This window comes from Ranitomeya variabilis, chromosome 2, assembly GCF_051348905.1.
Source record: "Ranitomeya variabilis isolate aRanVar5 chromosome 2, aRanVar5.hap1, whole genome shotgun sequence".
Taxonomy (NCBI): Eukaryota; Metazoa; Chordata; class Amphibia; order Anura; family Dendrobatidae; genus Ranitomeya; species Ranitomeya variabilis.
The window spans coordinates 686,478,291-686,501,447 of record NC_135233.1 but is presented as its reverse complement, the minus strand read 5'-3'; the positions used below and the strand labels follow the sequence as shown (position 1 = coordinate 686,501,447).

Below are 23,157 nucleotides of genomic sequence, written 5' to 3'. Positions count from 1 at the left end.
TTTCATCTGTTACATTTTAAAAATTGTAAAGGAAAATGAGGTGATGCAAAAGTTTGGGCTCCCTGCATGGTTAGCACCTAGTAGCACCCCCTTTGGAAAGTATCATAACTTGTAAACACTTTTTATAGTCAGACAAGTGTTTTTTCAATTCTTGTTTGAAGGATTTTCATCCATTCTTCCTGGGAAAATGTTTCCAGTTCTATGACATTTCTGTGTCGTCTTGCATGCACTGCTAATTTAACCCCTTCATGGGGCTCTTTTTGCACCAATTACTGCATCAATGCGGCGTAGCATGGAGGCGATCAGCTGCGGCACTGCTGAGCGTTATGGCTGTTTTGATAGCAGCCTTCTGCTCATCTGCATTGTTGGGTTTGGTGTCTCATCTTCCTCTTGACTATACCCCATAGATTTTCTATGGGGTTAAGGTCAGATGAGTTTTCTGGCCAATCAAGCACAGTGATACTGTTTTTAAACCAGGTATTGGTACTTTTGGCAGTGTGGACAGGTGCCAAGTCCTGCTGGAGAATGAAATTTCCATCTCCGTAAAGCTTGTCAGCAGAGGGAAGCATGAAATGCTCTAAAGTTTCCTGGTAGATAGCTGCGCTGACTTTGGTCTTGATAAAACACAGTGGACCTACACCAGCAGATGACATGGCTCCCCAAACCATCACTGATTGTGGGAACTTCACATTAGACCTCAAGCAGCTTGGATTGTGTGCCTCTCCTCTCTTCCTCCAGACTCTGGGACCTTGATTTACAAATGAAATGCACAATTTACTTTCATCTAAAAACAAAATTTTAGACCACTGAGCAACAGTCCAGTTCTTTTTCTCCTTGGCCCAGGTAAGATGCTTCTGGCGTTGTCTATTGGTCATGAGTGGCTTGGCACAGGGATTGTGACACTTGTAGCCCATGTCCTGGATACGTCTGTGTGTGGTGGCTCTTGAAGCAATAACTCCAGCAGCAGTCCACTCCTTGTGAATCGCCCCCAAATTTTGATTGGCCTTTTCTTAACAATCCTTTCAAGGCTACAGTTCTCCCAGTTGCTTGTGCACCTTTTTCTGCCTCACTTTTCCTTCCACTCAACTTTCCATTAATATGCTTGGATACAGCACTCTGTGAACAGCCAGCTTCTTTAGCAATGACCTTTTGTGGCTTATCCTCCTTGTGGAGTGTGTCAATGACTGCCTTCTGGCATCTGTCAAGTCAGCAGTCTTCCCTATGATTGTGGAGCCTACTGAAACAGACTAAGGGACCTTTTTAAAAGCTTAGGAAGCCTTAGCAGGTGTTTTTTGTTAATTTTTCTAATTTACTGAGATAATGATTTGGGGGTTTTCATTGGCTGTAAGCCATAATCATCAACATTAACAGAAAAAAAACACTTGAAGTAGGTCACTCTCTTTGTAATGACTCTATATAATATATGAGTTTCACTTTTTGTATTGAAGAACTGAAATAAATTAACTTTTTGATGATATTCTAATTTAGTGCGAAGCACTTGCATATATTGTTTTCCATAGTTGCATATAACATTGCCCCTTCTTGCCTTGTGTGCTCTTTCGTTATGCCTAACCGTGTCCATTGTTACATAGTACCCCTTCTTTATTATTAATAGAACCATCTATTAGAGTCCTCCATTATTTTGCTGCTCTCTCCATCCCCTATCATGGGGTGCATCAAAGTTTGTATTTTGAGTATTTTGCTAATTATTTATTTTTTGTTGACATCCTGAATGCAACATTGATGTTTATGTAAGATGTGATGGACGAGGCAACAGTCCATGCAAACATTTCTATTTTGTTGGATTAATGGTTAATAATTATTTTAAGAAGTGGCTCTTCATTAGTAAGTTGCTGTGATAACTGCTATAACAGGTTACTGTTGCTTAAAAGATAATTATCCTAAAAAATACAAAACAATATTAAAATGTTTAAAATAGTAAAGCTTTCATTTTTTTAAACAAAATATTTTTATTTTATTTAGTGGAATAAAATTCAAAAAAAGGTTTTAATATTTTCAACTTTTAAGCAGCTGACAGTTAACATGAAAACAAATAGTACTACTAGTTCACATTACAGTTGCAACATCTGCTCTGTTTTGTGTAATGTCACTCGTCTGGGTGTTTGCAAAAGGACAGGAGAGGATAAACTTTAGGACTGGTGACTGCAATATGATTTTGATGTGTAGACCGTGTCACTGAGAACCTCTGACAAAAATTGCAGACATTTACCAAAAAAAAAAAAAAAATATATATATATATATATATATATATATATATATATATATAGTTTGCGTCACCATTTTCCGACACCTGTAACATTTTTATTTTTCCGTTGATAGAGATGTTTAATGGCTTGTTTTTTTGTTTTGTTTAGTGAGCTGAGGTTTTATTGATACTGATTTACTAATATACTGTATATGATGTTTTTATCGTTTGTTATAGCATTTTTTAAGGAGTTCTGGGGACCGAAAAGCCACATTCTGACATTTCAGTTATTTTTCAGTTCATGGCATTAATCTTAGGGGATTATTACGATTACATTTTGAGAGACCAGATTTTTATGGATTCAGTGACAAACTATGTTTGTCTTGTAATTTTTTAAATTTATTTTTACATACAGGTAATACCAGGTAATATACCATTGGGCGCAGGTAATACTAGGTAACAAAACAAAGGCCACAGGTACCGTAATACTAAGTAATATAGCACAGGTAACAGCGCTCAGATTATACCAGGTACACCACACATGACACAAATAATACCAGAGAGAGCACAGGTTATACCAGATACACAACACAGGACACAAATAATACCAGATAGAGCACAGGATACACCAGGTACACAACACAGGACACAAGTAATACCAGGTATCATAGCACAGGGCACAGGTTATACCAGGTACACAACACAGGACACAAATAATACCAGATAGAGCACAGGTTATACCAGGTACACAACACAGGACACAAGTAATACCAGAGAGAGCACAGGTTATACCAGGTACACAACACAGGACACAAGTAATACCAGATAGAGCACAGGTTATACCAGGTACACAACACAGGACACAAATAATACCAGAAAGAGCACAGGTTATACCAGGTACACAACACAGGACACAAGTAATAGCAGATAGAGCACAGGTTATACCAGGTACACAACACAGGACACAAGTAATACCAGGTATCATAGCACAGGGCACAGGTTATACCGGGTACACAACACAGGACACAAATAATACCAGATAGAGCACAGGTTATACCAGGTACACAACACAGGACACAAGTAATACCAGGTATCATAGCACAGGGCACAGGTTATACCAGGTACACAACACAGGACACAAATAATACCAGATAGAGCACAGGTTATACCAGGTACACAACACAGGACACAAGTAATACCAGGTATCATAGCACAGGGCACAGGTTATAACAGGTACAGAACACAGAACATAGGTAACACCACCTGGTAGTATATTACAGGTAATGCAACACAGAACACAGGTATTACCAGATAACATAGCACAGGGCACACATTATACCAGGTATACAACAACGTACACAAGTAATACCAGATAACATAGCACAGGACACAGGATATACCAGGTACACAACACATGACATAGGAAATACCACCTGGTAGTATAGCACAGGCAATACCACACAAGTCACAGGTATTACCAGATGACATAGCATAGGGTATACCAGGTACACAACACAGGACACAAGCAATACCAGGTATCATAGAACAGGGTGCAGCATATACCAGGTACACAACACAGGACACAAGTAATACCACCGGGTAGTATAGCACAGGACACAGGTATTACCAGATAACATAGCACAGGTACACAACAAAGGACACATGTAATACAGAGTATAGCATAGGGCACAGGTTATACCAGGTACATAACACAGGTAATAGCAGGTATCATATCACAGGTACATAACACAGGACACAGATAATGCCAGGTATCATAGCAGAGGTTATGCCAGGTACAGAACACTGGATATAGGTAATACCAGGTATCATAGCACAGGTAATACAGCACGGGACACAGATGTTACCAGATTGAAATAGCACAGGGCACAGGTAATACCAGTGAAAATAGCACAGGACACAAATAATACAGGTAACATAGCACACATCGCAGATAATACATGTCTGTAGGTTGGAGAAATTCTTTATGGCACTATATAGTAGACATCCCAAATTTTACAGTATGTTTAATGTGAAGAGTGCAGCAGCTGGTTATAATTTGACTGCTGTGCTCTGAACACTGAGTAGCTGGGACTATGACAGTAGATGGGCACCAGGACTGAGACAGTGACTTCTTCCAGCAGTGAGAACAGATCAGGCCGCTTGACATAGGCTGCCAGAACGGTTTGCACTGCTGCTCCATCCATAGCTATGAACTTTGTATGACAGGGAGCATGAATCGTGCACAGCTAATGTGGACACAGCACAGGAGATAAGGTTAGAGACTGACATTACTCCATTACGGCCTGTTTCGTGCTATGATACATTGCACACAAGCAAATACAAAAGCTGGAATTATCAGAATCACTTCAAACAAATGATTGTACAATCCATTCATTCCATTGATGTCAGTGGCACGTGCCTTTTTACACAACGAAATGCACGACAACAAGCAATTATTGTTTTGTCCTAGTAAAAGATATTCTAAAAAAGAAAAAAAAACTAGTATATAATCGTTTGTCGTTGTCTTGTAAGGGCCTAGCAGGAACGTGGGATGCAGTGACAAGCAGGAGTCAGAGCAAGAGTTAACAGCTTCTTTATGTTTAACTAAACAGCAGTAATTCTCCACACAGGGAGTATGGGGGAAACAATATGTGGGTAACACTAAAACGTTAACAACAACAGGGTAATAGCAGAGGGTCAAGTAACAAGATAACTTATCAGTCTCTGGTTCCTGGACGGTGGAGGCTGGTAAATCCTATGATGGCGCCGTAGGTGACGCGAGAAGTCTCTAAGCTGGTCCTGGAGGCAAGTAAAGCACTGTCTCTGTGAGGCGGCGAAGTATCCAGGTCTTCCTGCGTGTGATCTCCTGATCTTGGTACGGGATTTTGTCCGTGCGCAAGTACGTAGCACCGCAGGTGAAATAAACTGTCCTGGGTTGCAGGCCACAGTCTCACTCCTGCATTCTGCTTGCACCGCAGGATCGGTACTGCGCGGTGCATCCGCAGTTGTCAGCGATACAGTCTGGCAAGCGGTACTGGCGTCAGAGGGAAGCGTGGGAAAGTTCCCTACAGATGCAATGTCTATCTGAGCAGGGACCATAGTCAGTTCACACGGCCCTGTCAATAAGCGTTGAACAGCGAAGTGGGAGCCAAAGTTCTCTTGTCACACACGTCGGATACCCACCAAAAGCCCCGTCTTCCCGTGCTCAGTCCCTTTTATCTCTGACCCACCCCCATCAGTCAGGTGCAAAGGTCTGCTCCAGTCAGAAACTCTTTCCCCCAGCAACAATGGTGGCAGCCCCGACAGTTCCAGCCCGGACACGCAAGAGGGACCACTAGCCTGGTCCATCTTCCTACAGTCTCACTGGACATGTTTGTACTCAGGAACGATCAGTAGATTATCACCCTGTGTAAAAGACCCATAACTATCAGGAAGATACTTAAAGGGGTTGTCCAGTACTTTTGTATCGATGGCCTATCCTCGGGATAGAGCAATATCAGATCTGTTGGGGCGCATTATATGGCATGCCCATGATAAGCTGTTACCGGTGCCAATGGTGAATTTGATCCGTTATGTAGTGAAACATCACAGCTCTAACAACTGTATAATGGCCACAGTGGGGTACTGTAGATCCACGCACATTCGTTCAAATATGGGTATATGTACAGTACCCGGTCGCAACCACTACACAATTGACGGTACTGTGAAGCTCTGCAACTAGTCACATCTGGCAACCAGTCGGCATGGGGGAACAGCTAATCAAAAGGGGTGCCAGATGTCACACCACCAACAATCTGATATTGATGACTCATACTCAAAATAAGCCATCAATATAAAAATACTGGACAACCTCTTTAAATAAAACTAGTGAAAAAAATATGTGAATGTACTGATAAAATGACTTGGTTGTGCAAAGCTGTGAAACAAAGCTGTCTCCAACCATTTTTACATACATCACATGCAGTGAAAGTAAATTGGTTTCAGACAGTTCATTCCGTATTAACGTCAAGAACGTCCTCCATATTTGTATATAAATCTGACTAGCAAATGCAGATATGTTTCCATAAATTCAACTAATTTTGGAAAACCCCTTAAATGTCTCCCATACTCTCTCCAATAAAGCATTAATCTGTAGTTTCCTTGTTTTCTTGCAGAATATGATGTGAAGGATTTTGGTGATCTGCATTTTCCTGAGTTACCCAATGATGAACCATTTCAAAACGTGAAAAACCCGAGAACTGTTGGCCAAGCTACTGAGAAGGTTGCTAATACAGTTGCTGACGTCAAGAAGACAGGCAGAGTGTGCCTGACCCTCGGTGGTGACCACAGGTCTGACTTTGTTGGATTTTTAATATATTCACTTAAATGATTTGACTTGGAAAACACTATTATTCATCTTAAGGCAACTGCAAATTTAGTACAAAGTTGTGAAAAAAAAAATGAAAAAGTTCTGATGCCCAGCAGTCTGAAATACACAGACAAGAGCGGCTATTATGACAATATGCCACAATAAATCAGAGGGTAGTAATGTGCCTCACAGCCCCTTCTACAAGCACTACATCTTACAACTACACCAAGATTCTAAAATGGACCGCTTATTGTTGTCCTTAATGACTAACCCAGTAAGAGTGATGATTTAGAATATAAATCTGATTTCCCTTAGTCCCGTCAGCAGCACAACCGATGGGGACATTCTCTGCCCTGAAAGCTGATTGGACAGGTGGAAATTTTAATGGCCACCTGACAAAACAAAAGGTGTTCCAATCTCCGCTGCCCTTTGCATATTTAAAATTTTTATGAAAATATTATCTGGAGGGAGCCATGTGCTGCCAACGGGACTAAGGGAAAACAGATGTATGTTCTAAATAATCACTTCCATTACATTTCTTACAGCAGCCCAACATATATGGATATAGCAAGTAAATCCCCGGGGAGGGACTTACTGCACAGATCTCAAAAATTGACAAAGGCAATTGTTTCTGTAAATTTTTAAACAAAGTCTTACATCGAGGAAAGAAAAATAGCAGGAGGGGCCAAGAAACCAGTAGCTTAGTGCAATAATTGAGGATGGGACTCTAGGCCTCAAGACTCTTACTAAATTTCTAAAATGTAAGTCTAGAACTGCTGTTTTTCACAGAAATTAATCTCTCTCCTATATATCACACATACAGTATATACACTATAAATGCATATACGGTATATATTTATATAACATCTCTCAAATGTTGTCTTTACACATATGGCTTATTACAAGTTTCACAACTTTATTTGTATGCGTACATACTATATATATATATATATATATATATATATATATATATATATATATATATAAAAATATGCAGTTTATACAAAGGAAACAGAATTATATGGTGTTCGGGTGTCAATTTCCACCTGTCCTATCACCTCGTAGGGCGGATGATATTTGTTGTGCTGCTGTAAGGGACATAAGAGAAATGTAAGATAAGCAGTTCCTCTGGCACATTCATAAGCAATCTATCACATGATGTTTCAACAGCAGAACTTTAGTCACACATGGACTAGATGTCCCAAATGAGAAGATTGTGACATTCTGATTGTTTACCCATATCTTTTGTTTGTGCTGATGCAGCTTGGCAGTTGGGACCATCGCAGGTCATGCTAAGGTTCACCCTGATCTGTGTGTAGTTTGGGTGGATGCCCATGCCGACATCAACACTCCATCAACATCACCCAGTGGCAACCTTCATGGACAGCCTGTCTCTTTCCTAATAAAAGAACTGCAAAAAAAGGTGAACAATGACTTTGGTGCGACCATTACGTCCTAGTTTTCAAGTAATTGTACTGATAGAGGTTTACCTAGCTTAGTTTTAACACCCCCATCCTTCTGAAAACAAATTATATATTCATTATCATCACTTAGGGTTGTTGTACCCAACAACTGGTGCAGCCTCTACCGTTACAGAATTCAGACTTCTATGCTAACAATACAAATGGTATAACAATGTACTGTAATAAATCTGACTAGAGATGATCTAATTGGCCAAGTCAGTGGACTCAAGCTACTGGAAAGGTTCTTGCTACTGCCGTATACCTGTCTAAATCTCTAGCACCTGTTCTAATTTGTAGGCCCAGTGGGACATCGTTCTGGGCCTGCAAATCACGAGATACATCGGGAAGTCCAGCAGGTTTGATGCAGTTTGCATGGATCCCGTTCGGTGGCCACCGACTATTGTTGTTGCTGGACCAGGGTCCAGCGTATTGACTTGCTCATCTCTAGATTAAATTCTAGTTTCTCCAATATTTTGTGCTCATTTAAAAATATTGAGATTTAAAATGAGACCCATAGATCATTTTTGTTCGCTTGTCAGTATCCTGTGCAGAAGGATGCCATTATTTTACCATTCTGTGCCAGACATATGATATTGTTGGACTACTGAATGCTGAATGTAAACTTTTTACTGTGCAAAAAGCCGTTTAGCAGAATAAATTTTAGGTTTTATTAATTGGCTTAAATTCTTACAAAATATTTGTCGCGTAGGTCCCAGACATCCCGGGATTTTCTTGGGTGAGACCATGTTTGTCTGCTAAAGACATAGTCTACATAGGATTGAGAGATGTGGACCCTGGAGAGCAGTAAGTTCATCAGAACATTCAGATTCTTTAAATACTTTATTTAGTAATATTTGACAGCTAATATACATAGAATCCAGTTACATACCTGTTCAAAATCCAGAATTATTGTTAGACAAAATTCTTTCTGTTTGAAAAAATTGCTCACTGCCCCATTGAATAACATTGATGTGAGTGCGGTCCGTTTTTTCAACGGATAGCACTCGGACTGAAAATATGGTGGTGTAAACTAGCCATAAGACCAGCATGCAACATGCCAGTATTAATGAATTGGGACGGATAGGTCAGGATGTTTTTGTAAAATAGATAGGCGGTTGATGATATCATGGCAGCAATTGCTTATACACAAATCACGCAATGCAGTAATAGTTTCATATGATTACTTATCTTCTTATGGTGAATTACTAGCCTTTCATTTTCCATTTCTGAGACATGATATTTTACAATGCAAGCTTTGACAATAGTGTTTATTCACCCTGGGTGCGCAAATGTTTTCATGGCAACCCCACTGCTAATAACATTTACATTTAGAATTCAAGGAGAGAAATAAAACAAGAAGTATATCAGAAAATGTCAATCATTACAGTGTGAAGTATCCTGAGCTACAGTATTGTCAATACAGCACCCATTCACATTTTCCATTTGTGTTTTGTGGCGTAGGTTACCACTTTTTACATACTTAGCAATGGGTCAAATGAAGTCTTGCTGTACAAAACACTCCCTCTCCAGGATGCACAGACTTGCCAGAACACGTTACTAGACAAAAAAAAATAAAGGAGGAAATGGCAACAAATAATATACATAGAGGGTACCATAGCAAAAAAAAATACTACTAACAAATCGAATTGCCTTAAGTTAGTGACCGAATACAGAATTTATTTTTTTATTTCATATTTCGCATTTCCTTCGCCCCTTTAGCAGTAAATGGCAAAATAGCCGAATATTAACCATTAATATCCAGAAAAGAAAAATAAACCATAGCAACTCAAAGTGTGACATGCGATAACGTACTTGTGTTTTATCATAGTTTGATTCTGAAGACATTGGGTATAAAGGCCTATTCCATGTCTGATGTGGATAGACTGACAATTAACAAAGTGATGGATGAAACGATTGAATACTTAGTGGGAAAGTAAGTATGCAAATAATGACTAGGTGGAAAAATGTATAATTTCAATAGTTTGGTCAAGCAATTAAACCAAGTCAAGGTCAGTGTTAAAGAAATAAGATAACCTCCAATGAACTGGTCCAGCTTGAATCGGGTTAACATAGGGATACTTCCTATTCCAGACAAAAAAAAATAACTTTGAGTATTTGGGGTTTAACCCATTCTTGACCTTGGCATTTTCAATTTTTGTATTTTCGTTTTTCGCTCCCCCCTTTTTTATTTTTCCAACAATATGTCGTGTGAAGGCTTGTTTTTTGGAACAACACAATTGATTTTACTATATAGTGTACTGGAAATTAGGAAAAAAAATTCCAAGTGTGTTAAATTTGCAAAAAAGTGCAATTCCCCCCCAAAAAATGTTACCATGTTGTCTGCTGTAAATGGTAAAACTGAGCTGCCATGATGATTATCCTGGTCATTACCAGCTCATAGACACCAAACATGTCTAGGTTCTTTGTTAAGTGGTGAAAAGTAGTCAGGGGACGGTAATTTAGACAGAAGGCAGACATCTAGTAGACTTCAGCACCTTTTTAATGTTGGCTATTGCATTGACCAGCAGATAAAAACTACTGTGACTATTTCTCAAGTGAATGCTGGAATCTCTTTTGCAACTATATACAAGAAGCATTGTATATTATACAAAAGATGCACAACCAGATATAACGTAAAAGGGCAAAATTGGAATAAGAACATTTAGTCGATGCTAGTTACCTTTGTGCTACTTTCCTTGGCAATGTAATTTATGAACCAGACAGTCCCTGATACATCGTAGATATGTCTCTGCCTTTTTGCGATGAGACATTTTACATGACCTAAAGATGAAATGTTATTTAGTATAATGTTATTTTATATCTGGGTGTGCATAGTAAACCAAGGGCAAACTATGCATTAAATCTCTCTTGAATGTGTATTACAATTGTTATGATTACATATTTTACCTTTTCGCCATTATAAAACATTAACAATTCTTTTTTCCATCTGTTAAGGAAGAAAAGACCAATCCATTTAAGTTTTGATATAGATGGTCTGGACCCCAGCGTGGCACCCGCTACTGGAACACCTGTCCATGGCGGACTGACTTACAGGGAGGGCATGTACATTACAGAACAAGTTTATAACACAGGTAAACTAATCGCTCTGCTCTCATTGGTTGCAACTGGCAGAATAGATATATTTTTTTATTTTGCAAAGATTTGATAGATAAAGTCAAAAACATCAGATTATTGTTCTCCAGCCTGTGACTCCTCAGCTGCTACAGGACTACAGCTCCCACCAGCATCCGCTGACTGCTGTGGGGTTTGCAAATCCATGGGGCCAATTCGCCTCTCTCATTTATAATCCCTGCAGAGATGGGGCACTTGGAAAGAGTTGGCCCAGCAAGGGCCATATTTTCCACTAGGTACTGGTGGTCTGGTGTTTAGGGTAGCAGACTGTTTAAAGGTTTTTACATTCTCCTTTTCATCATACGTCCCCAGAAAGTGGGAAGGGTAGTATACACTCAGCACGTCAGTACCAAGATGTATAGAGACCTTAAAATACCAGCCTCCTTCAGTTGAGCCCACTCCATATACAGTAAGTGCCGGCTGTTCCATATAGTAAGCTCCAGTCTTTGCTGTTTGCCCCTTCATGGGGATGACCTTTTTCTGTTGTTAGTGCAGTTTTCTACCCAAACTGAATTGACCTTCTGTCCAGACAATGGCTGCTGATGGAGGAGCATGCGACCAGTTTAGTCCATCAGCCTCCTCAATTTGCAAGATACTACCCATGGGAAAATGTTTTTCCTATTGGAGGATGCTGATGGACAGGTCTGGTCACATGCTCCTCCACCAGCAGCCATTTATGGACAGAAGTGTTGGTCAGTTTGTGAGGAAAACTTATGTCTGCATCTGAGAACAGTCAGTGATTACTTACCCCAAAGTCTCCACAACCGAATTTGATAACCTCATACATGTTGAATTTGGGTCAGGAATACCGCAGCCAGTCTGTGCATTGCCAGTTTTACATGGTTGTGTAATACTGTCATTAGCCTGAATCATCAATAGTGATACAAGCACAAATAATGCCGAGGGAAGCATAAGATTTAAATACAGACCTGTGCCCAAGTCTGGTTGGAATCAATTAGAAATGAACGAAGATCGTTGGTTCCCTCCTTATTTGGCAAGCTATAGTGCTTTCCGAAGACGCTGCATCGGGAACCTGGGTACCTGGAGCGCTCCCGATAATCAGGTGTTCGGTGCCGCAGCTGCATGTGTCATGACTTTGTGACAGTCCCAATGCATGCATGAAGAGCCTGCTTGTTGTGACTGTCACACAGCCGCGACACATGCAGCTGTGGCTCAGAACAGCTGATTATCGGGAGCACTCCAGGTATCCGGGATCCTGATGCAGCTTCTTTGGTAAGAGCTATAGCTTGCCGAATAAGGAGGGAGCCGACGAGGTTCGCTCACCTCTAGTATCAATTTCTTTGCTACTGTGTTATGAGAACCTGTATAAGACTCCAATCTGTCTTATATACTGTAAGTTCCCACCATCCAGTACCAGAGACAGTGATACTAATCAGGGCTAGGCACCCTTTTATCCATGTGCCCCATGGTGACTGCAATGTTACCTCTATGGCAAGCAATCCGTAGCCACATTAAACTGCATTTATATGTAAATTATAATTTCACTCATGGGTTAAAAAGGTTTAATCCACATCAATCATATTCCCTTCCACTCGGTCTTAAAATAAACCAGAATGGATATGTAAGGGTACCGTCACACAGTGCCATTTTCATCACTACGACGGCACGATTCGTGACGTTGCAGCGTCGTATAAGTATCGCTGCAGCGTCGTATACTGCGGTCACACGTTGCAATACACGGCGCTGGAGCGATAATTTCATGACGTATTTGCGATGTAGAAGCCATTGGTTACTGTGCGCACATCGTATACAACCTGTGTCACACAATGCAATCATGCCGCCACAGCGGGACATTAGACGACGAAAGAAAGTTTCAAACGATCTGCTACGACGTACGATTCTCAGCGGGGATCCGGATCGCAGTAGCGTGTCATACACAGCGATATCGTAAATGCATCGCTGGAACGTCACGAATCGTGCCGTCGTAGCGATCAAAATTGCACTGTGTGACGGTACCCTAATGTCAGCATTGGAAACAGTGGCATGGGAGGCCATTTGCATGATATCTGGAAAGCTTTTGGTGTAGGGCTCCATACATCCATACTGTGCCTCTGATTTTACTATGTGTTGGATAGAGCTAATTACTGCAAAGGTTTTTTCTAAAAAAGAAAATAGAGTTTTGTGAAACTAACTTAACATGAAACTAAATTATGAAAATGTATTTAATTCAGGTTTATTGTCTGCCGTGGATATGATGGAAGTCAACCCATCTCGTGGGGAAACAGAAGGCGATACTCAGCTGACTGTGAACACCGCACTCAATATGATATTATCCTGCTTTGGAAAAGCACGGGAAGGATTTCATGCATCAACGCTTTACCTTCCAGATATCAGCTAGACCTTTAACCATCCGCTACTTTCACATCATACTCTAATCACTTTCTGCTTACAAATCAATACGAAGCATCCAATATGAAACACAGATTGCATACTGATAGACTTTAGCTGAAACGCTGATGTGAAACCATAGCGCGGCATATTTCAACATCATGGCAATTATTATATTCATTTTTGAAAATTGACTTCATAAACTGGAAGAATACGCATGTTCACCTTTCAGCACTATTTTACTTGGCTTATATGTGGAGATTTCACATACTTAAGGATTTGAGTAAATGCATCACTATACTTTTGCATCTCTCCTGAGTTACCTTGCTTCTACAACAGGGATATAGAGAATGAAGTCAGAGCAGTACCGCAATAAGACATCTTAATGTCCTTAGTAGTTAAAGTGAATTATACCCTCCCCAACCTTAATACGGAAGCAACCGAGAGTGATAATGATTGGGTTATTAGTATTAGAGGGATTAATAGGAACATTTCAGAGAGCCAAGTATTGGTTGTCCATCCTTTTGCACACATCCTCATGCTCCAGCGCTGTGCTCCATATCTAGGCTTGGAGAACTGAAAGTTAGGCTACGTCCTTGTCAATTTTTACATGCATAAGAGATGGACTATTTTTTTCTCATGTGTTATCCATATTGCATCTGTGTTTTTTTTTTATCCATTTTTAAAAACTGAAGGAGGTACACTGTAGGTAAGCTGGACTTTTGTCTACCCATTGACTTGACAATGGATCATTGAAAAACAGATGGAACGCTGAAGTCCAAAGTTTGTCTTCCATGTTTACCCGTTTTATACAGATCTTTGTATGGCAGAGTCTGATGTGCAAAATGGATGAGAATAGGAAATACTCTGAGTCCCAGGGATCAGTTTTTAAAACAGATACATGTATGAAGCAATGAAACTCTATGGTTCTGTTTGCTGTCCAAGAAAACAATTGACTACATGCAGATGTGTCACATGGGTGTGTGATTGTAGCCTAAGTGCCAGGAATGCGATTACTTATAGGTTACTTTCACACAATATTTTGTAAGACCATTAGACAAAGAAAAGACTAGAATGGAAAATGGGAGCACACAAGAAATCCTTTATTGTAATCATCACAGACAACATTAAAAATGCCAAAGTTCTAAGCTTGAGCGACCCCATCTTCCAGATATAAACGACATACAATATAAACAATATAAAGGGTGAGACCAAAAGAAATCAAAGACAAATCATATAATTAACCAACGTAGTAAATAATTCCCACAACAAGAGCTAAAAAGAAGGTATCCAACATGGTAGGATAAGGACCAAGCCAACTGCTGCAACCGGACGTATATAACAAACATAGGCAGAAAGTCAGTCTAAGTTAGCCATGGTAACCCCTTAACATATAAAAAAAACCTCAGGGGCATATATAACACATAGCCTTGTTTATAATAAAGATTATACAACGACATTGATATTCCAAATGGCCAAGATAATAAAAAGCCACGTATAAAAAAAGAGATGGACCCTAAAATGTAAAGCTTAGGTTATCCATTGGGGTGGGACGCCTGGATCCCATGTGCATTTCCCTGTGTGGTTAGAATTCTTTTAGAGTATAGTGATTCTCTTTTCTTGATATTTGTCATACTATGCAGTCCCACAATTCTTTATGCTTTTCTGAGAACACTATTTTGCATCAGAATTTGAAAAACAATTTGTAGGTCCAAAACACAGAAGGTGTGCAAGCCTTTATAGTTTTTTTCTCTGTATTTTTCCACAAATATTCATGCATAATTAGGAGCAGAATACTGCTGCGTGAAAGAGTCCTTACATAAAGACAGGTTTGCACAACAATACAATGTATTCACACACCCTGCTCCTCTACTTTGGATTGGGGGCATCAGGGACATTCCAAAAAGAAGTCTTCTAAACAATGCACTGTTTTACCATGTGAATACCAATTTACATACACCATACCTTCAAACCCTGCTAATGCATTTGCATCACAAGCAGTGCTAATGACTCCTTCATCAAAGTTGATAATTAACACAACTCCTTAGACTTTGAAATAAATTAATACACCTGAACCCATTAAACCTAAAGACTCCAGAGAACGAAATAAATAGAAATCGCAAACCACAAGCCAAACATACACATCCCCAACCAAAAATTACAGACATGAGACCAAACCCTGAGACCTAAAGTAAAACAGATCCCAAAAAGAAAACCCTTAAATACATTCAGACTTAGACAAGACAATCATACAGATCCTAGACTAAACCCTTAAATTAATAGATACCCTTTACACACAGCAACTTGCATAGGTACTCTCTCCTTTTCCTTCAGCTCTGTCCTCTTGAATTCAGGTCCCGCACAACCATCGTCTTGTGGCCATATGGTGATAAAATATAATTGTCCATACCTTGGACCAGCCGAAAATTTGAGGTGTATGGGGGTACATTAAGGATACTTGCACTTCTTAGGATTCTGTATTACAATGCTGTAGAACTTAGAGACTGTACAAAGTAATGTAACCATGGGTAAGGCTTTATTCATACATGAGTATTTCTATGCCAAAACCAGGAGTGGCTCCTTAACCCCAAACAGGTGTCAATCTTTCAATTATAGTTTCTCTCCAAGTTCCACACTTGCTTTTGGCATACAAATACTGATGCAAAATGCGGACCAAATACGGACGTGTGAAGAAGTCCTAAAGGGCAAAATCCATGAGAAACTATGAATGCATTTGGGATTGTGATGTGGATTTTTAGACTAGTTTCAAACTGGGAGGGTACTTGGTTTTTATATACAGTACCTAAAGTAAAGAAGTCACTTAACAGAAAGCAATAAAACAAAAAGAACTACAGCATGCTCTGCACATCCAGTGGGTCAGCAAGGAGTGCCGTAATATTTCATGTCTGAGGTGTGAAGAATGGGGAATGCTGCTCTTAACTAGAACACATGCATAACATTAATGCAACCCACAGCCAAAATGATATCTGTAAACCAAATGTTGTATAAAGGTGAATTTTTACCGGAATTTGCTTTGTAAGTGGCTTAAAACCTAACCATTTTCTGTCTATGTCTGTTTAAATGTTTCTTATTTGTATGTGTTTGTTAATATAGATCAGATTAAAATATTTACTTTTAAAAAATTTTCTCATGTTATGCTGCCTTATTTTCATCAGCAACTTAACACGTCTAGTGCCCTCAAAAGACTGAAGTAAAATGGGTATAAATCTGCACTGCTGGCAAATAAGGATTGTGAGGAGTGGAAAATCCAGGAATGCAGTTTCTTAGGGTACCGTCACACTCAGCAACTTTCCAACGATCACGACCAGCGATACGACCTGGCTGTGATCATTGGAAAGTCCTTGTGTGGTCGCTGGAGAGCTGTCACACAGACCGCTCTCCAGCGACCAATGATGCCGAAGTCCCAGGGTAACCAGGGTAAACATCGGGTTACTAAGCGCAGGGCCACGCTTAGTAACCCGATGTTTACCCTGGTTATGATTGTAAATGTAAAAAAAAAAACACATACTTACATTACGGTGCCTGTCACGTCCCCGGGCGTCCGCTTCCCTGCACTCCTCCTGCATCCTGTGTAAGCGCTGCCGTAAAGCAGAGCGGTGACGTCACCGCTGTGCTCTGATGTACGGCCGGCGCTGACACAGGATGCAGGAGGAGTGCAGGGAAGCGGACGCCCGGGGACGTGACAGGCACCGGAATGTAAGTATGTGGGGTTTTTTTTACATTTACAATGGTAACCAGGGTAAACATCGGGTTACTAAGCGCGGCCCTGCACTTAGTAACCCGATATTTACCCTGGTTACAAGTGAAGACATCGCTGCATTGGCGTCACACACGCCGATGCAGCGATGTCAGCGGGTGATCCAGCGACGAAATAAAGTTTCAAACGATCTGCTACAACGTACGATTCTCAGCAGGGTCCCTGATCGCAGTAGCGTGTCAGACACAGCGAGATCGTAACTATATCGCTGGAACGTCACGGATCGTGCCGTCGTAGCGACCAAAGTGCCACTGTGAGACGGTACCCTTAGTCAAAGGGTTTTAAAGTGACACTTCTTCATCAGTACAAACCATGGTGGTGTTTGAATCTATATGCAAATGAGGCTAGAAAATGGTCAGACTCCAACTGATCAACAAGTTATCACCTGTACTGTGAATAGTAATGAACAGTTTTGGCCAGACAATGCCTTTAACTCCTCAATGATCATTAGACTGTTAAACACAAAATAAAATGGTCCATATCTCTAGGCTTCTTTAAAGACCCTTATTCCAAAGAGCCATAAAACATTTTATAAGAATAAGGCCGGCGTCACACTAGAGTTTTACGGACGTATGAGAGGCGCAAAAACTATGCATTGCACACGGACCAATGATTCTCTATGGGGCAGCTCCTATCTACCGTATATTTATCTGCTGTATTTTGCGGGTGTAGAAAATCGCAGCATGCTGCGTTTGTCAGCGTAAAAATCCACCAATGAAAGTCTATGGGGGCGGGAAAAATACGGATTACACACGGACCAGCAGTGTGACTTGCGAGAAATATGCACCGGTGTTCTATAAAAAAGCTGGTAATTCAGTGCGGGGTACAGTAAAATCACACTGACAGAATAGAATAGAATAGGTAGAATAAATGTGTACACATAGTATAAGTATATATGTGTATATATATATATACAGTATATTTATATTTAATACAGCGCTAGATAGCATAAAAGCCGGTAATTCAATTACCGGCTTTTGCTATCTCCTTATCAAACCCGACAGGATATGAGACATGGTTTACATACAGTAAACCATTTCATATCTCTTTTTTTTGCATATTCCTCACTACTAATGTTAGTAGAGTCTGTGTGCAAAATTTTGTGGCTCTAGCTGTTAAAATAAAGGGTTAATTCACAGAAAAAAATGGCATGGGCTCCCGAGCAATTTTCTCCACCAGAGTGGTAAAGCCAGTGACTGAGGGCAGATATTAATAGCCTAGAGAGGGACCATGGTTATTGGACCCCCCTGGCTAAAAACATCTGCCCCTAGCCACCCCAGAAAAGGCACATCTGGAAGATGCGCCTATTCTGGCACTTAGCCTCTCTCTTCCCACTCCCCTGTAGCGGTGGGATATGGGGTAATAAAGGGTTAATGCCACCTTGCTATTGTAAGGTGACATTAAGCCTGGTTAATAATGGAGAGGTGTAAATAAGACACCTGTCCATTATTAATCCAATAGTAGTAAATGGTTAATAAAACACACACACACATTAGGAAAAATGTATTTTATTGAAATAAAGACACAGTGTGTTGTAATAGTTTATTATACTCTTAATCCAAATGATGACCCTCATTCTGTAAAAGAGAAAAAAGAAAAAAGCAACAATATCCCATACCTTTCCGGCACTCAGTCACGTCCCACGCTGTAAATCCAAGTCTTATTGACACCTCTCCATTATTAACCAGGCTTAATGTCACCTTACATTAGCAAGGTGACATTAACCCTTTATTACCCCATATTCCACCCCTACTTGGGAGTGGGAAGAGAGCGGCTAAGTGCCAGAATATGCACATCTTACAGATGTGCCTCTTCTGGGGTGGCTGGGGCAGATGTTTTTAGCCAGGGGAGGCCAATAACCATGGTCCCTCTCTAAGCTATTAATATCTGCCCTCAGTCACTGGCTTTCCCACTCTGGCAGAGAAAATTGCACGGGAGCCCACGCCATTTTTTTCCGTGAATTAACCCTTTATTTTAACAGCTAGAGCCCCCAAATTTTGCACACATACTCTACTAACATTAGTAGTGAGGAATATGCAAGTCTTATAATGATTTATGGGCTACACAGGAGTCTGTATAAGAAATATCACACGATTCAGTATAGGGTGCAATCTAGTGGAGATGTTTAGTCGTTCATAAGCTGGGTCTGATCTGTCCGAGCACAATGGACAAAACATTGCTGATTGTCATATATAACAAAAATGACTGCAGATAGGGATAGATAAAATTGATGAAGAAAAATAAATGCCTTGATAACATTCTGCAGAACACAGAAATAGTTTTCTTTACAATTTGTAAGTTGACTTCTGTTTTATCATTTTAAAGACATCTGAAAAAGAATAAATCCGGGAGAAATGTTACAGGACAAGATTCCATTGACGCACGCATAAAGAATAGGGCTAATCCCACCGGTTCGTACAGCCTAACACATCTGACATTATTATCTATGTACATACAACTACCATATTTATTTTTCAAACTATAAGACGCACCAGACCATAAAATGCACCCCAAATTTTCAGAAGGAAAATAGGAAAAAAAATGTGTCAAATGGGGGTCCATTTTACAGTCTGAATTCAGCTTACCGGGGAGGGGTTTCGGCACTGGAGGAGTAGTCACAGAGGTTGTTTGGTGGTCCAGGCTGGTGCAGTGGCCTCCAGGAAATCCCATCCCAGGCAGGTGCGGTGGTGCTGCTGCTCTGTGGGGCTGCAGTGGCCTGTGGTTCTCTGTGGGGTGGTGGGGCTCTGTGGGGCAGCTGGGCGGCGGTGTTGGGGCTCTGTGCTGGGGTGACAGCGGCTCTCTGTGCTGCGTGGAGTGCTCCGCCGGCATTTCATCAAAGCCCGGAAGCTCTTTTGCTGTGACGCGGAGGCCTCCGGAAAGATGGCCGCTGGTGTCCTCTGGAAAGATGGCCACAGGGGGCAGCGCATGCTCAGATTCAGATCTCAGCAACGAGATCTCGGGAGACGTGATCTCGGGATGAGATCTCATTGCCGAGATATGAATCTGAGCATGTACCGCCCCTGGTGGCCATCTTTCCAGAGGTCACCGCATCAGAGCAATGGAGCTACGGGGGTTTCCGGGCTTTGACGAAATGCCAGCGGAGCCCCCAACGCAGCACAGAGCCCCGCTGCCACCACACCAGAAACTACAGCTGCACCAGCTGAATAGGGACCTCAGCCTGTCATGGTTCTCAATGGCGAGAGAACATAGCCCAGCATATATGAGAACTAGCTCTTGGAAGATGGAAACTATACTGACCATGAACTAAACCTGCCGCACAACTAGAAGTGGCCGGGTAGCATGCCTACGTTTTTTAACCCTAGATGCCCAGCGCCAGCCGGAGAACTACCTAATCCTAGCAGAGGAAAAGACAGTCCTGGCTCACCTCTAGAGAAATTTTCCCAAAAGGCAGACAGAGGCCCCCACATATATTGGCGGTGATTTTAGATGAAATGACAAACGTAGTATGAAAATAGGTTTAGCAAAATCGAGGTCCGCTTTCTAGATAGCAGGAAGACAGAAAGGACACTTTCATGGTCAGCAGAAAACCCTATCAAAACACCATCCAGAAATTCCTTTAAGACTCTAGCATTAACTCATAACACCAGAGTGGCAATTTCCGATCACAAGAGCTTTCCAGACACAGTAACGAAACAGCAGCTGTGAACAGGAACAAAATGCAAAAACACACAAGGACAAAAGTCCAACTTAGCTGGGAGTTGTCTAGTAGCAGGAACAAGCACAGAAGGCTTCTGATTACATTGATGACCGGCAAGAAACTGACAGAGGAGCAAGGTTATATAGCGACTCCCACATCCTGATAGGAGCAGGTGAACAGAGGGGATGATGCACACAAGTTCAATTCCACAAGTGGCCACCGGGGGAGCCCAGAATCCAATTTCACAACATCAGCCATTGGGACCGCCGCCAGGATTTGTAAGTATATTGCGACTATAAGACGCACCCCCATTTCCCCAAAACATTTTTTGGTAAAAAGGTGCGTCTTATGGTCCGAAAAATATGGTACTTCTTGGCAGCTTTTTTATTACATGGACACAATTCACATTGTAAAGCTGAATAATTACTCTAGTAACATTCTGATTCCTTCCTTTCAATATATGAAATCTGTTTAAAAGAAAAAGCAACCTTATAACCTAAAAATAATCTCTTAATGACAGTGAATTTACTGTTGTGAATTCCGTTCTTGGGCTCCATCCTGTGGCTATGAATGGTATTTTTGGGAGTTCTGCTCTTGGGCTCCCTCTGGTGGTTTCGAGTGGAACTTAGCAGCTGCCTTCACTAATCGGTTCCCTGGCCTTGTTATTTAACTGGGCTCTAGTCTGTAGTCGATGCCAGCTGTCAATGTTTTCCTGTTGGATTCAGTCCTCTCCTGGAAGTACTCTGTTGGCCAGTCCATTTCAGCTTAAGATAAGTTCTGCTAGTTCTTGGGTGTATCCTTGCTTTTGACCTTCTGTTCAGGTTTAAGTTATGTCTCTTTTGTCCAGCTTGTCATTATGAAATATTCAGGCTAGTTGGAAGCTCTGGGGTGCAGATTTGCCCCTCCACACCGTGAGTCGGTGTGGAGGTTATTTTTGTAAACTCTGCGTGGATTTTAGTTTTTATACTGACCGCACAGTATCCTTTTCTACCTCTGTCTATTTAGATAGTGTTGGCCTCCTTTGCTGAAATCTATTTTCATTTCTGAGTTTGTCATTTCCCTCTCCACTCACCGTTAATATTTGTGGGGGGCTATCTTTCCTTTTGGGGGTTTCTCTGAGGCGAGATAGTTTTCCGTTTCCATCTTCAGGGGTAGTTAGTTCTTAGGCTGTGTCGAGGCGTGTAGGCAGAGATAGGAACGTCCCACGGCTATTTCTAGTGTTGGTGTTAGGAGTAGGGATTGCGGTCAGTAAAGCTACCACCTCCTCAGAGCTTGTACATTTTACTCATCAGGTCATTTCTGTGCTGCTCCGTAATCACCAGGTCATAACTGTGATTGTTGTCGGTGGAGCTGCCACCTCCTCGGAGCTTGTCCATGATTGGTTTTGCCCACCAGGTCATCTCAGTGCTACTCCGTAACCACCAGGTCATAACAATTTACTGTAGACCTAGCGGAAACAATCTAGAAGAAACAGAATATTTTCCTTTTTAAATCCTGATTTCAATGTTCTGTGTTACAGGAGAACATGAGGATGAAATAATGATTGTAAATCAGGATGCTCCTCATGGACCCATGGTTGAAGAGAGAGATGTCCTCAAAAACTCCAACATCTCTATGCCTGGCCCCCATTATGTCATAACTACTATAGACCCATATGAAGAGATCATCTCCTCTGATAGTAAGTTCTCTGGATTTTATAATGTGTACTATAACATGTATTTAACAGGAAAAATACTACTTAATAAAAAAATCTCAAAAATAGCATGTCAGTGAATAACCCTATAAATAAATGTTACTCTGAGGGTTTGCTCCATCTATTTTCATAACTGAACCATTTAATGATTATAATGCCTGTATAATGTAAAGGGAACCTGTCACCACTTTTCTGTCCTACCAGTTAAAAATATAATTTTATTCAGTGTCAGCTATGCATATTCCCTAAGTACTTATGTAACCCCCTGACTCCCCATGTATCACCCATTAAAAACCTTTCATATTTCTCCTGCGATGTATGCTAATACATGCTAATATTTTGATAAACATCTTGGCCTGGACAAAGACCTAGAGAAATATAAAATCCTCGTGAAGTTTGTCTTTTAGGAACTTCTGGCCTATGGTTGCGAAAACCAAATGTAAGATCTTAGGGCTTTAAAATGTGTTCTATGATGTATGTTATGTATTAATATTAACAGGTAATTTTTTAAATAATTAGAAATTGGGCAC

At 40.8% G+C, this 23,157-nt stretch overlaps 1 protein-coding gene across 1 annotated transcript in view; it reads left to right on the top strand.

Moving 5' to 3' along the window:
• Nucleotides 1-16,635, top strand: part of ARG1 (arginase 1) — a 28,192-nt gene extending 11,557 nt beyond the window's left edge. Inside the window, exons 3-8 of the mRNA XM_077289354.1 lie at nt 6,361-6,535; nt 7,818-7,977; nt 8,727-8,821; nt 9,846-9,950; nt 10,973-11,109; nt 13,342-16,635. Coding sequence (XP_077145469.1) covers nt 6,361-6,535; nt 7,818-7,977; nt 8,727-8,821; nt 9,846-9,950; nt 10,973-11,109; nt 13,342-13,508 — 839 coding nt within the window. The 3' untranslated portion in view covers nt 13,509-16,635. The remainder of the gene's footprint in view (nt 1-6,360; nt 6,536-7,817; nt 7,978-8,726; nt 8,822-9,845; nt 9,951-10,972; nt 11,110-13,341) is intronic.
• Nucleotides 16,636-23,157: the final 6,522 nt, after the last annotated feature.